Here is a 17,763-nt window from a genome sequence, read left to right on the forward strand (position 1 = left end):
ACAGAGTCCTGTTTGCCAATGTGATAAGAGGCCTTATTTGTAGAGTGGCATTGTAAAGACAAAGAACTGGCCTGTGACCTCTACCTTTTTTTTTTCTTTATCAAGTGTCATTGCTCCCTTTGCAAACTACACTGTGGTACTTAGCTAGAAAGGTTTCCTGCTACAGAAAGAAAGATGCAGATTCAAATAATCACACAAATAAATGTGAAGACATAGCCTTAACAGGTGTTACAGAGGAGCAGCATGCAGTGTTGTGACTGGAGAACCAGGGCTCTGACACAGCCAGGGCTGCCTGAGCAGGGGCCTCTCAAAGAGGATGAGTAGGAGTTATTAGCAAGGGACCCAGGAGGAGGCAGTGTGGGGTGGGGTGTGCATAAGAAGGGGAAAATCACATCCGAAACCTAGAAATGAGGGAGGGGTAATATCTACACGAATTTCTCTTCTCCACCCCCCAAGTGACCAGAAGAAGAATGCCAGCTTTCACAGAGCAGGGGCCTTGCCTGACTAATTCACTGCCATGTCCTCACACCTAGCAGGAGACCTGATCTTGTAGCAGAGAATATTCCTAAGCAAATAAATAAACCCTGAGTTTTCTGTAGCTTACTTAGCTGGACAAGAATCTTGCCCCAGTTCTATAGAGTCCTCAGTCAGTTCTGGGGTATTTGGTGGATCCGAGAACTATATAGGTTTAAATTTGCCTTGAATGAAGCCACCCTGAGAGGTACGCATTCCATAAAGTGTTTATCTGTATTTCGTGTCCATCTGCTCTGCCATGTAAGTTCTAGACACTTCTTTGTTCTCCATCACTCCAAATTTACTTTCAGTACAGGCTGTCATAGAGCCATAGCAGTTTAAAGTTGGAAGTTTGCTCGGGGACCAGCTTGTACAGCCACCTCATCTTAAAGAGGACGAAACTGAGACCCAGAGGTAAAAATTAGTGTGCTTCAAGTGTCATGGCCAGAGAATGCCAGAACTGGGACTGGAATTCAGCCCCCTGTAAACCTGGTGGCTGCCCTCAAAACATGCAATTCCTTTAGCAGGTGGGCTTTGAGCCTCAGTATATGCATAGAACAGTGTTAGGTACTGATGTGGGGGAATCATGCACAGATCCTCAGGGAAGTTCAGCCTGCTAAGGGAGTTTACATACACACACAAATGCATACAGTCCAGCCTGTATTGGAAGGGATTGAGATGGCTCACCCACTGGGGGTTGTCAGGAAGGGGTACCTGGAGGAGGCAGCATTGGTACCAGGTCTTAATGTTTTTTTGACACATGAAGATGTCAGGGAAGGACATTCTAGGAGGGTTTCCACAAATATCTCCTCAGGAAAATAATATGACAACTCAAAAATAATTTTTGAAGGGGAAGGCAAGAAGATTTTATAAACTATTAATTAGTTTTTAATGTGATATCATACAGAACTAACTGTATAGTACAAATAAGTTTATTTTGTGACCTCCCTTTTTTGTTCTCAGGATCACTCTGAGATCAGAAAAATCATTCTAACACAATGTAGAAAATAAGATCTCAGAATTAGCTTATTGTTTTCTTATTCAACCCCTACCACAGCCGCCACACAGACTGAAGGATGACACAGAGCTAGTCTCTGACATGACAGCTTGCTGCCTCCCAGCTGCCATTTTTGTTACTTCTTCAAATTTGTCTTGTGTTCTTTTTCGACACTAAAGAAGGAGACAGATTAGATCGTTTACTTTTTTCTTGGGAAACACAAATCGAGCCACCTCATCTGTGACAAGAACTTGGAATTCTTCCTGCTTATTTCCTTTTCTCGGTTTTATTTGCTCAGTTAGTAGCAAACTGATACTAGTCATTTCTTAAGCATTCTTTCTTCTTGGTGTCAGTTCAGTTGCCCTCAACCATAACTCTCATTCGTTGTATCACATTCATGATGATACTTAGTGTTACTTTCTCCTGTATGATAGAAAAATGGATTTTTTCAATGCCTTTTTTTTTCAGCTTTATTGAGGTATAATTGAGCATCAAAAATGGTATATATTTAAAACATTCAACTTGATGACCTAATATACATGGTGAAGTGTTCACAACAAAGCCAATCAACACATCCATCACATCACACCTTTATCATTTCCTTTTTTGCATGTGCGTGGTGAGAACACCCGAAGGCTCTCCTTTTAGCAAATTTCAAAAATGCAATACAGCATTGTCAACTATAGTCATGTTGATGTACCACAGTTCTCCAAAACTTACTCATCTTGCATAATCGAAACTTTGAACCTTTTGACCACAACTCCTCCTCACCTCTTTTTGTAAACCAAAACTTGAGTTTTTGCAGAGCAGTGTTATCTTCTTACACAGTTCATTATATGGTAAAGAGTCATGTGCATTTCAGGAAGTAAATTAACTTTTTTTTTTTTTTAATTTGGTCAGATTTACTACAGATTTTAGTTTCAACTCTTAGGAGCAGCCTTGAGAGGACAGGGTACATTTTGAATGATTTAAATCTTTGGGAAATAGGGATAAAGTTGATTGAAGTAAAAATACCAAATGAATAACTAGACATACAACAAAATTAATAATTTATCTCAAGTTCCTAATTCTAACCTGCAAATATTTAGTTCTTGGATTACCTAAGCTCTAGATGGAAGAGTAGAATAAGGTCAAAATTTCTGCCTTTTCCTCAGCTTTAAAACTTTTTAATTTTCTTAAAATAGCTTGAAAGTGTTTGTCTTTTGAGTGATATCTTTAGTTTTGATAACTTAAAAATAGTATATAAGGGAGAGAGGATTTAAAATTCAGTTTCTGACTTGAGGTCTGTAACAGCTGTCTTTTATATTTAATCTGTGCCGTTATCTTTTGGTGTCCTGGATAGGTGTCCCGTTTGCCGGTACTGTCAAACACCAGAGCCAGTAGAAGAAAATAAGTGTTTTGAGTGTGGCGTTCAGGAGGTAAGTAATGGATAGTGGGAAAGAGTAATGAACACAGCTTGAACTGTCAGGGATTTTCTTCTGCCTTGTGTGGCTTAAATTCTTCTTGAGACTCATTCTTTTTTTTCTTTTTTGTCTAAGGTCAGGCAAGAAATATAAATACACAAATTATTCCCAAGCAAAATATTTCACACTTTTCTTCTTTGGAAAGGGCTAGACTTTTATTGATAAATTCTGAATATTTTTCTTGCTGTTTGTTCATAGAGTTCCATAAAATCAGAGTGAGAAAATGGAGGACCCATAAAACCATCCTTGTTTGCTGTATTTTAAATGTATATTTATTCAAAACTCCTGTAGGAACAACTCTAAATGTCATTCTGTTTCAGGCCTCTTCTCACCCCAAGTGGGCCAGGTCACGTATTTTTGTGTAACTAATGAAGATCCTACCTTCTTCTTGGCAGAACCTTTGGATTTGCTTAATATGTGGCCACATAGGATGTGGACGATATGTAAGTCGACATGCTTATAAGCACTTCGAGGAAACCCAGCACACATATGCCATGCAGCTCACCAACCACCGGGTCTGGGACTATGCTGGAGGTGAACACCGTTCTCATTGCCTAATTTGGATTCATTCTGTATGAAAACTCTTCCTTCAGAACCTCTGCACTTTCTCTCACAGCTTGAAATCTTCCTGCTAGCTGTGACAAACTCAATTCTCATGGTGCAATGAAGGGCACTTTTTCCTGTGAATGGCCTGAACTGCACATTATAAAGAGAATTAATACTTCCACTCTGCTCTGTCACTCTCTTAAATACAAGTGATTCAGTCTGCTTGTAAAGAAACACTGCAAGGGAGTTAATTTAGATCTACAAAAACAAAAATTTTGTCAAAGTTAAGAGTGTATAGAGACCTTTTTGTTCTAAAGATAAATGCCTTGGTTGACTTACTCTTCTCTTTAGATAATTATGTTCATCGACTGGTTGCAAGTAAAACAGATGGAAAAATAGTACAGTATGAATGTGAGGGTGATACGTGCCAGGAAGAGAAAATAGATGCCTTACAGTTAGAGGTAAGATACATTACCAGTAATTCCTAAATACCTATTTCTACTGATTTTTACTATTCTAAAATCAGTGAAAGGTGATTTGGACTTTTCCTTTTGTCATTTACTCTGTATGTCTATGTCAACTTCCATTTTAAAGTTCTGTCATTGCTGTGGAGGACTATTAAAATACTTTTACTCTCTCTGATCTTTTCCTTTGAAAGTTCCATTGTGCCTTATTTTCAATGTGTTGTTCCTGTGTCAAGCTCAGTATTAAGGCTGTCCTAGAGCTGCAATAAACTAGAAGTTAACGATCTTCCTGTTGGAATCGCACTAACAGTGGGAAACAGAGCGGACTTTGGTCAGAATGAGGAAATAGCGTGTTTCCTACTAACCTGTTTTCCTTGCCCAACAAGCTTTTCCAGATATGTTGGGCTGGCATTTTATGAACTACAGGTGTATATACTCAAATGTGTACTAGAAGTATATACTTTATGAACATGATGCTTGTATACATAAAGCCATTTTGGGGTATTCATATAGTTGAGGAACAACAAAATTAGCCCAATCTGATTTTTCTCCATAACAGTAAATCCCATCTACTATAAAACTAATAGAGGGTAAATTTTATGTTAATAAAGTTTGATACAAGTACTGTTTTATATGAATTTCAAAGTGATTCTTTTAAAAACAAATAATTTAATCTTGGGAGGAAATAGTTATTGTAAAACTTGCTCTCATCTCAGACATTTTAAGTTCTGGTAGATTTGGTAGAATGACCTAAAATAAGACTGATGTTATCACTAATGAATCGTATTGATAGGAAACAAGTTCAAGCCTTTTACATTAAGTTTTTAGAATAAGTAACTTCCACAGTAAGTATGTTCATGGTATGTTCATTCAGTGAATATTTATCAGGGTACTGTCAGCCTTTGCCCCTGGTGCTGGGAATGTGGTGTTGACAAGACTCCGTGCCCTCATGGAACATGTCTTGTAGAGCACACATGCTCCCAGTTGTCCTGTCTCTCTTGTGCACTTTCATTCGGTAGCTTACAGACATGTTTAGATATCTTTTATTTAGTTGTCTAGAATGGTCTTTCTAAGCTGTGGATGTGGTGTTGCCACTCTGTGGCCCACATTTCTCACTGTGATACTCTAAAGCCTTCTATTTGCACCAATTCCCTGCACCCTCGTTGGTGTTACTTCTCCATCTTGAAGAGATCCTGAAATGTCCACAGCTCACACCAGAGTTCAGTAGTTTTCTGAAATCTGATCTCTCTCTTTACCTGTCTCCTCTTTCTGCCTGTCAAGGGCCCTCTTCAAATCTTTCTTTCTCATGGAAGTCCTACCAGATATACTGTCATAAGCCATCTATCCTTTCTCTGTGGTTACATGGCAACGTTCATACATTCATGCAGTCAGACAGCAAACATTTCCTGTCACCCAGCATGTGCCAGGCCCATGGGGTACAGAAATAGTGATAGAACCCTCACTTTCAAAGAGTTCACTGTCCATTTAGGGAGACAGGCAGGTAAACTGGTAATTAAGTGCTGGTGTCATAAGTGCTGTTAATAACAGAAACAGAGCTAACAATGCTGCAAGGGACAGGAACAACTTCTTGGAGAGAGAGTAGATGGATGAGCTGATTTGAGTGCACTTTGATTTAAAAACCATGTGATTTTAAAGCCAGCTTGAAAAGAAACCTCAGTTTTGGGTTTTTTTAATGTACATTTCTCTGTCCAGGTTAGACTGTAAGCCCCGGGAAGACAGAATTTAATTTCCATCTCCATGTTACCCTTGTTTGCTGGGTAGAGTATAATCAAGGTGTAATGTACATTCTGATGGTTACTCTTACTTTTGTGTAGGTCATTAAAAGTTAGGCTTTAATTGGATTTGAGAGACCAACAACAGTGACTTATGTTTTGGTGTTTATTCTTTGTTCCTAGTATTCATACTTACTAACAAGTCAACTGGAATCTCAGCGAATCTACTGGGAAAACAAGATAGTTCGGATAGAGAAGGACACAGCAGAGGAAGTAAGTTCTGGTGACTGCTGAAATGCCATGCAGCAGGGTAGTCTGATGTTGGGGTGGCAGAAAGCAGAATATGGGAAAAAAGGAACCTAGAATCTTCCTTCTCAGTCTGATACACAGTAGGCAACTGTTTTGCCTCTAAAAAGAAACTTGTTGTATGTCAATTTTATCTCAATAAAGCTGGGGGGAAGAGAAAAAAGAAAATAAGAATTTGGACCTCACTCAAGATCAGGATTCCAGAGAGAAGTGGTAAAGACTGGAGTAGTCATTATGTTACAGACTTAGCCCCCTGATGGCAGTGTCAGGCAATGAGAGATTCTAGACCACAGTGAGAATGAAATTGTTCAAAAAGGGAAAAGGAAGAGAAAACAGTACACTATTGCAAGTACAGTTAGCTGAGCATAATTGAAGAATTAAAGGGGAGCAAACATATATTCTTACCTAAGATTAGTAAACCAGGACTATATTAAATTATATGCTGAGCTCTATGCTAAATGTAAGGGAGAAGTTAAATAGCTGCTGTGTGTCCCAGGGAGAAAAAAAACCCAAAAACTTGGATTTAAAGGCTTCAGTATTTTGGTATGTTTGGTTGGGGGTACAGGTGTTGTTTGTTAATAACTTCAGTCAGGTTTTCTAGTGCCTTGTACAATTCCATTAAAAAAATAGAAGTATGTACAGGAGGGCTTGTAATTTAAGTCAGCCAGTTTGTTTGTCAACTTGGGAACAGCTGCTTTGGGGAGCTGAATGGGGGACTTCTGTGGCAACAAGATGGTGCTAAGCTCTACAAAATGGAAGAGAAGAAAATCTGGCAGAGATGCTGGAGCTTCATTGGTTAGTGTGGTGCGTTACTGGTCTCGGGCACTGGTTTTTTAATTTTAACAAAGTCCTTTAAAAAAGATGCCACTCGGGAGCCAAGGTGGCGGCGTGAGTAGAGCAGCGGAAATCTCCTCCCAAAACTATATATATTTTTGAAAATATAACAAATACAACTATTCCTAAAAGAGACCAGAAGACACAGGACAACAGCCAGACTACATCCACACCTGCGAGAACCCAGCGCCTCGCGAAGGGGGTAAGATACAAGCCGCGGTCTGGCGGGACCTGAGTGCTCCTCACCCCAGCTCCCCACGGGAGGAGAGGAGTCGGAGCAGGGAGAGGAAGCCCAGGACTGTTAAACACCCAGCCCTAGCCATCCACATTGGGAGCGCAGACACACAGCACATGGGGTGCTGGATACTAGGGAAACAGGACAGTAAGACCTGTGAGCGGGTCCCGGCAGCCAGCACCCATGGGACAAAGGAACTCTGGGTGGACAAAACCCCTGGGTGCCAGCGCAGCTCGGAGGCTCCTCATGGTGATAAACAGCCTCCTGCCCGTTCCCCTCCATAGCGGCAGCAGCCACACCCACAGCAACTTGGCAGAGCTTCTTCCACAGCTGCCAGGCAAGAATCAGACCCCCTGTCTGCGCGCAGCTGCCCAGCAGAAGCCGCTAGGGGTTACTGTTCTCCCAGGAGAGGGAGGCCACAAACTACCAAGAAGGGACATTCTCCCAGCCAACACATGCACCAGCTCCCCACAACTACCTCTATCGCCATAAAAAGGCAGAAGAATTTAGTCCAGTCCAAAATAGTCCAGACAACCCCTGAGAAGGAGATAGACCTAACCATTCTCCCTGAAAAAGAATTGAAAATAAAGGTCATAACCATGCTGATGGATCTTCAGAGAAATATGCAAGAGCTAAGGGATGAAGTCTGGAAGGAGAATACAGAAATGAAACAATCTCTGGAAGGACTTAAGAGCAGACTGGATGAGGTGCAAGAGGCCGTAAATGGAATAGAAATCAGAGAACAGGAATGCAGAGAAGCTGACGCAGAGAGAGATAAAAGGATCTCCAGGAATGAAACAACATTAAGAGAACTGTGTGACCAATCCAAAAGGAACAATATCCACATTATAGGGGTACCAGAAGAAGAAGAGAGAAAAAGGGATAGAAAGTGTATTTGAAGAAATAATTGCTGAAAACTTCCCCAAACTGGGGAAGGAAATAATCGCTCAGACCACGGAAGTACACAGAACTTCCAACAGAAGGGACCCAAGGAGGACAACACCAAGACACATAATAATTAGAATGGCAAAGATCAAGGACAAGGACAGAGTTTTAAAGGCAGTTAGAGAGAGGAAAAAGGTCACCAACAAAGGAAAACCCATCAGGCTATCATCAGACTTCTCAACAGAAACCTTACAGGGCAGAAGAGAATGGCATGATATAATTAATGTAATGAAACAGAAGGGCCTTGAACCAAGAGTACTGTATCCAGCATGATTATCATTCAAATATGAAGGAGGGATTAAAGAATTCCCAGACAAGCAAAAGTTGAGGGAATTTGTCTCCCACAGACCACCTCTACAGGGTATTTTAGAGGGACTGCTCTAGATGGGAACACTCCTAAGACTAAATAGAAGTCACCAGAGAAAATAAAAAGAAAGCAAAGAAAGCAGACCAACCAAATACTAACTAAAGGCAAAAAAGAAAATCAACTACCTACAAAAGCAGTTAAAGGAAACACAAAAGAGCACAGAATAAAAAAACTAACATATAAAGAATGGAGGAAGAGGAATAAGAAGGGAGAGAAACAAAGAACCACCAGACAGTGTTTATAATAGCTCAATAAGCAAGTTAAGTTAGACAGTAAGATACTAAAGAAGCTAACCTTGAACCTTTGGTAACCACGAATCTAAAGCTTACAATGGCAATAAGTACATATCTTTCAATAATTACCCTAAATGTAAATGGACTGAATGCACCAATCAAAAGACACAGAGTAATAAAATGGATAAAAAAGAAAGACCCATCTATATGCTGCTTACAAGAGACTCATCTCAAACCCAAAGACATGTACAGACTAAAAGTCAAGGTATGGAAAAAGATATTTCATGCAAACAACAGGGAGAAAAAAGCAGGTGTTGCAGTACTAGTATCAGACAAAATAGACTTCAAAACAAGGAAAGTAACAGGAGATAAAGAAAGACATTACATAATGATAAAGGGCTCAGTCCAACAAGAGGATATAACCATTATAAATATATATGCACCCAACACAGAAGCATCAGCATATGTGAAGCAAATACTAACAGAATTAAAGGAGGAAATAGAATGCAATGTATTCATTTTAAGAGACTTCAACACGCCACTCACTCCAAAGGATAGATCCACCGAACAGAAAATAAGTAAGGACACAGAGGCACTGAAAACACACTAGAACAGATGGACCTAATAGACATCTATAGAACTCTATATCCAAAAGCGACAGGATACACATTCTTCTCAAGTGCACATGGAACATTCCCCGGAATAGACCACATACTAGGCCACAAAAAGAGCCTCAGTAAATTCAAATGATTGAATACCTACCAAACAACTTTTCAGAGCACAAAGGTATAAAACTAGAAATAAATGGTACAAAGAAAGCAAAAAGGCTCACAAACACATGGAGCCTTAACAACATGCTCCTAAATAATCAATGGATCAACGACCAAATTAAAATGGAGATCCAGCAATATATGGAAACAAATGACAACACCACCACAAGGCCCCAACTTCTGTGGGACGCAGTGAAAGCACTCTTAAGAGGAAAGTATATAGCAATCCAGGCAGTAAGAACAATCCCAAATGAATAATCTAACGTTGCAATTATCGAAATTGGAAAAAGAAGAACAAATGGGGCCTAAAGTCAGCAAAAGGAGGGACATAATAAAGATCAGAGAAGAAATAAATAAAATTGAGAAGAATAAAACAATAGCAAAAATCAATGAAACCAAGAGCTGATTCTTCGAGAAAATAAACAAAATAGATAAGCCTCTAGCCAAACTTATTAAAAAAAAAAGAGAATCAACACACATCAACAGAATCCGAAACGAGAAAGGAATAATCACGACGGACCCCACAGAAATACAAATAATTATTAGAGAATACTATGAAAACCTATATGCTAACAAGCTGGAAGACCTAGAAGAAATGGACAACTTCCTAGAAAAATACAATCTTCCAAGACTGACCAAGGAACAAACACAAAATCTAAACAAACCAATTACGAGCAAAGAAATTGAAGTGGTAATCAAAAAAGTACCCAAGAACAAAACCCCCGGGCCAGATGGATTTACCTGGGAATTTTATCAGATACACAGAGAAGACATAATACCCATTCTCCTTAAAGGTTTCCAAAAAATAGAAGAGGAGGGAATACTCCCAAACTCATTCTATGAAGCCAACATCACCCTAATACCAACACCAGGCAAAGACCTCACCAAAAAAGAAAATTACAGACCAATATCCTTGATGAACGTAGATGCAAAAATACTCAACAGAATATTAGCAAACCGAATTCAAAAATACATCAAAAGGATCATACACCATGACCAAGTGGGATTCATCCCAGGGATGCAAGGATGATACAACACTCGAAAATCCATCAACATCATCCACCACATCAACAAAAAGAAGGACAAAAACCACATGATCATCTCCATAGATGCTGAAAAAGCATTCGACAAAATTCAACATCCATTCATGATAAAAACTCTCAGCAAAATGGGAATAGAGGGCAAGTACCTCAACATAATAAAGGCCATATATTATAAACCCACAGCTAACATCATACTGAACAGTGAGAAGCTGAAAGCTTTTCCTCTGAGATTGGGTACAAGACAGGGATGCCCACTCTCCCCACTGTTATTTAACATAGTACTGGAGGTCCTAGCCACTGCAATTAGACAAAACAAAGAAATACAAGGAATCCAGATTGGTAAAGAAGAAGTCAGACTGTCACTATTTGCAGATGACATGATATTGTACATAAAAAACTCCACTCCAAAACTACTAGAACTGATATCGGAATACAGCAAAGTTGCAGGATACAAAATTAACACAAAGAAATCTGTGGCTTTCCTGTACACTAACAATGAACCAATAGAAAGAGAAATCAGGAAAACAATTCCATTCACAATTGAATCAAAAAGAATAAAATACCTAGGAATAAACCTAACCAAGGAAGGGAAAGACCTATACCCTGAAAACTATAAGACACTCTTAAGAGAAATTAAAGAGGACAGTAACAAATGGAAACTCATCCCATGCTCTTGGATAGGAAGAATTAATATCGTCAAAATGGCCATCCTGCCCAAAGCAATATACAGATTTGATGCAGTCCCTATCAAATTACTAACAGCATTCTTCAACAAACTGAAACAAATAGTTCAAAAATTCATATGGAAACACCAAAGACCCTGAATAGCCAAAGCAATCCTGAGAAGGAAGAATAAAGTGGGGGGGATCTCACTCCCCAACTTCAAGCTCAACTACAAAGCCACAGCAATCAAGACAATTTGGTACTGGCACAAGAACAGAGCCACAGACCAGTGGAACAGAATAGAGACTCCAAACATTAACCCAAACATATATGGTCAATTAATACACGATAAAGGAGCCATGGACACACAATGGGGAAATGACAGTCTCTTCAACAGATGGTGCTGGTAAAACTGGACAGCTAGATGTAAGAGAATGAAACTGGATCACTGTCTAACCCCATACACAAAAGTAAATTTGAAATGGATCAAAGACCTGAATGTAAGTCATGAAACCATAAAACTCTTAGAAAAAAACATAGGCAAAAATCTCTTGGACATAAACATGAGCGACTTCTTCATGAACATATCTCCCCGGGCAAGGGAAACAAAAGCAAAAATGAACAAGTGGGACTATGTCAAGCTGAAACGCTTCTGTACAGCAAAGGACACCATCAATAGAACAAAAAGGTATCCTACAGTATGGGAGAATATATTCATAAATGACAGATCCGATACAGAGTTGACATCCAAAATATATAAAGAGCTCACGCACCTCAACAAACAAAAAGCAAATAATCCAGTTAAAAAATGGGCAGAGGAGGTGAACAGATAGTTCTCCTAAGAAGAAATTCAGATGGCCAACAGGCACATGAAAAGATGCTCCACATCGCTAGTTATCAGAGAAATGCAAATTAAAACCACAATGAGATATCACCTCACACCAGTAAGGATGGCTACAGTACAAAAGATAAACAACAACAAATGTTGGCGAGGTTGTGGAGAAAGGGGAACCCTCCTACACTGCTGATGGGAATGTAAATTAGTTCAATCACTATGGAGGTTCCTCAAAAAGCTCAAAATAGAAATAGTTTGACCCAGGAATTCCACTTTTAGGAATTTACCCTAAGAATGCAGCAGCCCATTTTGAAAAAGACAGATGCACCCCTATGTTTATCGCTGCACTATTTACAATAGCCAAGAAATGGAAGCAACCTAAGTGTCCATCAGTAGATGAATGGATAAAGAAGATGTGGTACATATACACAACGGAATATTATTCAGCCATAATAAGAAAACAGATCCTACCATTTGCAACAACATGGATGGAGCTAGAGGGTATTATGCTCAGTGAAATAAGGCAGGCAGAGAAAGAGAAATACCAAATGATTTCACTCATCTGTGGAGTATAAGAACAAAGCAAAAACTGAAGGAACAAAACAGCAGGAGAATCAGAGAACCCAAGAATGGACTAACAGTTACCAAAGGGAAAGGGACTGGGGAGGTTGGGTGGGAAGGGAGGGATAAGGGTGGGGAAAAAGAAAGGGGGTATTACGATTAGCATGCATAATGTGGTGGGGTGGTATGGGGAGGGCTGTGCAACACAGAGAAGACAAGTAGTGATTCTCCAACATCTTAGTACGCTGACTGACAGTGACTGTAATGGGGATTGTGGGGGGTACTTGGTGAAGGGGGTACCCTAGTAAATATAATGTTCTTCATGTAATTGTAGAGTAATGATAACAAGAAAAAAAGATGCCATTCACTACAACATGTAAAGAATGAAGTGGTAAGATGCTCCACATTGCTAATCATCAGGGAAATGCAAATTAAAACCACAATAAAGTATCACCTCACTCCAGTTAGGATGGCCAACATGCAAAAGACAAGCAACATGGGGTGGATTAATGATTGTGCATTGAGTATTGACCCCCTTATACAGAAATTTATTGTGGTTAACAACTATTTGATCAATAAATATGAGAGATGCCCTCACAATATATATATATATATATATATATATATATATATATATATATATATAAACACACTTCCAATTTTAAAATAAATAAGTAACCGGGATGTAATGTATAGCATAAGGAATATAGTCAAAATATTGTAACAACTTGGTATGGTGATAGCTGGTACCTAGAATTATCATGTATATAAATGTTGAATCACTGTGTTGTACACCTGAAACTAATGTAATGCAATACTGTTGTCAACTACCCTTCAATAAAAAAAAAAAAAAAAAAAGACAAGGAACAATAAATGCTGGCAAGGTTGTGGAGAAAGGGTAACTCTCCTATAGTGTTGGTGGGAACGTAAATTAGTTCAACCATTGTGGAAAGCAATATGGAGGTTCCTCAAAAAACTAAAAATAGAAATACCATTTGATCCAGGAATTCCACTTCTAAGAATTTACCCAAAGAAAACAAGATCCCTGATTCATAAAGACCTATGCACCCATTTATTGCAGCACTATGTTTATTAGTAGCCAAGATATGGAAGCAACCTAAGTGTCCATCAGTAGATGAATGGATAAAGAAGATGTGGTACATATACACAATGGAATACTCTTCAGGCATAAGAAGAAAACAGATCCTACCATTTGCAACAACATGAATGGAGCTAGAGGGTACTATGCTCAGTGAAATAAGTCAGGCAGAGAAAGACAAGTACCAAATGATTTCACCCATTTGTGGAGTATAACAACAAAGCAAAACTGAAGGAACAAAAATAGCAGCAGACTCTCAGACTCCAAGGAGACTAGTGGTTACCAGAGGAAAGGGGGTGGGGAGGGTGGGTTTGGAGGGTGGGAGAAGGGATTAAAGGGCATTATGATTAGCACACACAGTATAGGTAGGTCATAGGAAAGGCAGTATAGCACAGAGATGACAAGTAGTGACTCTAGCATGTAACTACACTGATGGACAGTGACTGCAATGGGGTGTGGAGTGGACTCAATAATATGGGTGAATGTAGTAACCACAAGGTCGCTCATGTGATACCTTCATAAGATTGTATATCGATACCTTAATAAAAATCAATCAATTAATTAGCTAACTGATCTATTTTTTAAAAAAGAAAAACTGGTGTGATTTTGGTGGAAACTCAGATGGAGGGCCCAGAGTTTCACCTGTTTGGTTTTTCCTTTATGCACAGCATGTGCAAGGAACCTGTGGGTTCCACAGAAGGGATTTTGAAAACCAGTGAGCACCTTAGGGTTCGTATAATTAGAGCTCTAGAAACCATTCTTAGGACCTTGGGATAGTATTCATAATTTAGTGACATCTCCCCCTTAGTATTAAGTAAAGTCTTAAATTTTGTAGATGATTATGTTAGTCAGTTTGTGAATCTTCATCAATAAGTATGCCTTTCAGATGGGGACTACAGAGCTGGGCTTGGAACTGGCCTCTGTGGTGGCGAGAATTATCCTAGACCTTAGCAAGCAGGGCCAGGCTCTCACTTTATGCCAGGACCTTGGGCCCAGTTTCTGGATATGCCTACAGTTTAGGAGCAGTCAGGTTTAAAATTAGGGCTTGACATCAGCTTTAAAATGATCTTAATATAAAAGTTATTTATGAAAATCTTACAAGAACCTTCCAGGCAGTGGACTTGCTTTTCCAGAGGCCCTCAAGGTCACTTGTTCTGAATAGGTCTTGTTTGGAGGGGAAGGACATGCCTCCAACAGCACTCAGGAGGCAGAGCACAGGTCACTGCCACTGGCTGTCAAGTTAGGAACTCTCAGGGAGGACTGGCAACTCTATGCAGCCTCACTAATGGGTTTTGCTGCAGAGGATATTCCAGCATGACCACCAAAGTGCTCCATGCAGACCCTTGAGAGATAAGTTCGGGATTCTCTCTGACTTTTAAGATTCTTTAGGATTAACCGCATTCTGTAACACATGCCCACGAAAAGCAGTCAAGGGGTAAGGAAGCTAAAAATCACTACTTGTGTCTACTTTTAGATAAAATGGAGGCAAAAGCAGCCCTAAATCAAAAGCTTGAAGGGCTTGAAAAAGAATGTTTTATTTTCTAATTACAAATGTCGCTTATCCATAAGTGGTGGATGATGCAGGCCTGTTCTTGCCATTGTCCTTTTGACCAGTAGTCTGACCGTTGGCACCTGCAGCAGCAGAGTATCCAGGGAGAAACAATAACTGACCATGGGTTTCACCAACAGAAATTCGTATTAATGGGCCTCATGAACATTTATTGTAGGGGAGGGAAGAGAGGAAGGTTGAAATCCATTGTGGTCTTCAATTATAATACTCTTCCCACATCAACCCTACTTAGGTAATGTGAGAGTCTCTTCTAGAAAATGAAGCCCACACCCACTTGGAGGTTCCTATTTTTAACATGGCTATGTAGGGAGAATATAGATTAAGCAGTCAAGACAGGTCAATTCTCCTAAAGATACGTCTTTTCTTTTTGGATCTCTAGCTTCATGTAAATCAGTATTTTTCCAGCTGTGGATTGTGAAATGAGTTTGGTGGGCCACAACTGGCATTTTTATTTAACAGAATAGCACAATATAAAATAGCAGAGTATCTCTCTCTCTCTCTCACTCTCTTTTTTTGATAGGACTATTTAATTAATTTATTTTTATTGAAGTATCGCTGATATACAAACTTGTATTGGTTTCAAATATATGACATAGTCGTTCAACAGCTACCCATATTATTAAATCCTCACTCCCTCTAGTGTCGTTAGTGTCAATATGGAAAGATGTTACAGAATCATTGACTATAGTCTCCATACTGTACTACTATCCCTGTGACCAACTTATATTATGATTGAGAACTTTTGTACCTCTTTATCCCCCTCACTCTCCCCACCCATCCATCCCGGCTTCTCCCCCATGGTAACCAGTACTCCCTTCTCAGTGTCTATGAGTCTACTGATGTTTTTTTCATTATGTTTTGCTTTGTTTTTATATCCCACAAATTAGTGGAATCGTGGTACTTCTCCATCTGCCTTATTTCACTGAGCATAATACCCTCTAGATCCATTCATATTGTTGCAAATGGCAGGATTTCTTTTATTTTATGGGTGAATAATACTCCACTGTGTATATGTACCACAGCTTCGAGTGAGGGATTTTGTTTTCTTTGGGAAAATTCCTGGAAGTGGAATTACTGGGTCAAATGGTATTTCTATTTTTAGTTTTCTGAGGAACCTCTATATTGCTTTCCACAGCAGTTGTACCAATTTACATTCCCACCAACAGTGTAGGAAGATTCTCGTTTCTTCACATTTTCGTCAGCACTTGTTATTTCTTGTCTTTTGGTAGTGGCCATTCTAACTGGTATGAGGTGATACCTCATTGTGGTTTTGATTTGCATTTCCCTGATGATTAATGATGTGGACCATCTTTTCATGAGCCTGTTGGGCATCTGTATTTCTTCCTTGAAGAAATGTCTGTTCAGGTCCTCCACCCATTTTTTAATTGAGTTATTTATTTTTTTTGGTGTTGAGGTATAGGAGTTCTTTATATATTTTGGATGTTAACCCTTTATCGGATAGATCATTTATGATTATATTCTCCCATACTGTGGGATGTGTTTTTCTTCCACTGATGGTGTCCTTTGCTGCACAGAAGCTTTTTAGTTTGATGTAGTCCCACTTATTCATTTTTTATTTTGTTTCCCTTGCCCGAGGAGGTATGTCCCCTTACGTTCAAGAGGTTTATGTCTCTGTTTTCTTCTAAGAGTTTTATGGTTTCATCTCGTACATTCATGTCTTTGATGCATTTTGGGTTTACTTTGTGTATGGAGTTAGACAGTAATCCCGTTCCATGTAGCTTGCATGTAGATGTCCAATTTTTCCTGTACCAGTTATTGAAGAGGCTGTCTTTTCCCTATTGTATATTCATGACTCGTTTATCATATATTAATTGACCATATATGTGTGGGTTTATATCTGTGCTCTCTATTCTGTTCCATTGATCTGTGGGTCTGTTTTTGTAACAGTACCATACTGTTTTGATGACTGTAGTGTTGTAGAATAGCTTAAAATGAAGGAGAGTAATGCTCCATTTTTGCAGGATAGTTTTGGCTATTTGGTTCTTTTGTGGCTCCATACGAGTTTTAGAACTATTTTTTCTAGTTCATTGAAAATTGCTGTTGGTATTTTGATAGGGATTGCCTTGAATCTATAAACTGCTTTGGGCAGAATAGCCATTTTGACAGTATTAATTCTTACTATCATGGGCATGGGATAGATTCCCATTTATTTGTGTCTTCTTTAATTTCAGAGTGTATCATTTTTATTATTTTGTGAAGCTCTTGTTTCAGGTGTGTGTGTGCATTCTTGCAAAGTGTTGCGTATTATGGGCTAATGGTCAGAAATGTTTTTTAAAAAGCACTAATTTAACCACTGTATTATTTGTCTAATATTAAAAAGCTTTGGGGGTTACTTTATATTTTTCATCTTGCTTTAAATGTTTTTGGCTTAAAGAAATGGACAACTTTCTAGAAAAATACAACCTTCCAAGGCTGACCCAGAAAGAAACAGAAAATCTGAACAGACTAATTACCAATAACGAAATTCAACTGGTAATCAAAAAGCTACCAAAGAAGAAAACTCCTGGACCAGATGGCTTCACCGCTAAATTTTATCAAACATTTAGTTAAGACCTAATACCCATC

General features: G+C 39.0%; 1 protein-coding gene across 1 annotated transcript in view; it reads left to right on the forward strand.

Annotated features, from left to right (window-relative positions):
* The window catches only part of BRAP (BRCA1 associated protein), a 39,150-nt gene that overhangs the window by 12,351 nt on the left and 9,036 nt on the right, over nt 1-17,763 (forward strand). The window contains exons 7-10 of the mRNA XM_057491889.1: nt 2,853-2,928; nt 3,369-3,507; nt 3,871-3,980; nt 5,900-5,989. Of these exons, the coding sequence (XP_057347872.1) occupies nt 2,853-2,928; nt 3,369-3,507; nt 3,871-3,980; nt 5,900-5,989 (415 nt within the window). The remainder of the gene's footprint in view (nt 1-2,852; nt 2,929-3,368; nt 3,508-3,870; nt 3,981-5,899; nt 5,990-17,763) is intronic.

This window comes from Manis pentadactyla, chromosome 14 (genome assembly GCF_030020395.1).
Source record: "Manis pentadactyla isolate mManPen7 chromosome 14, mManPen7.hap1, whole genome shotgun sequence".
In the NCBI taxonomy this organism is placed as follows: domain Eukaryota; kingdom Metazoa; phylum Chordata; class Mammalia; order Pholidota; family Manidae; genus Manis; species Manis pentadactyla.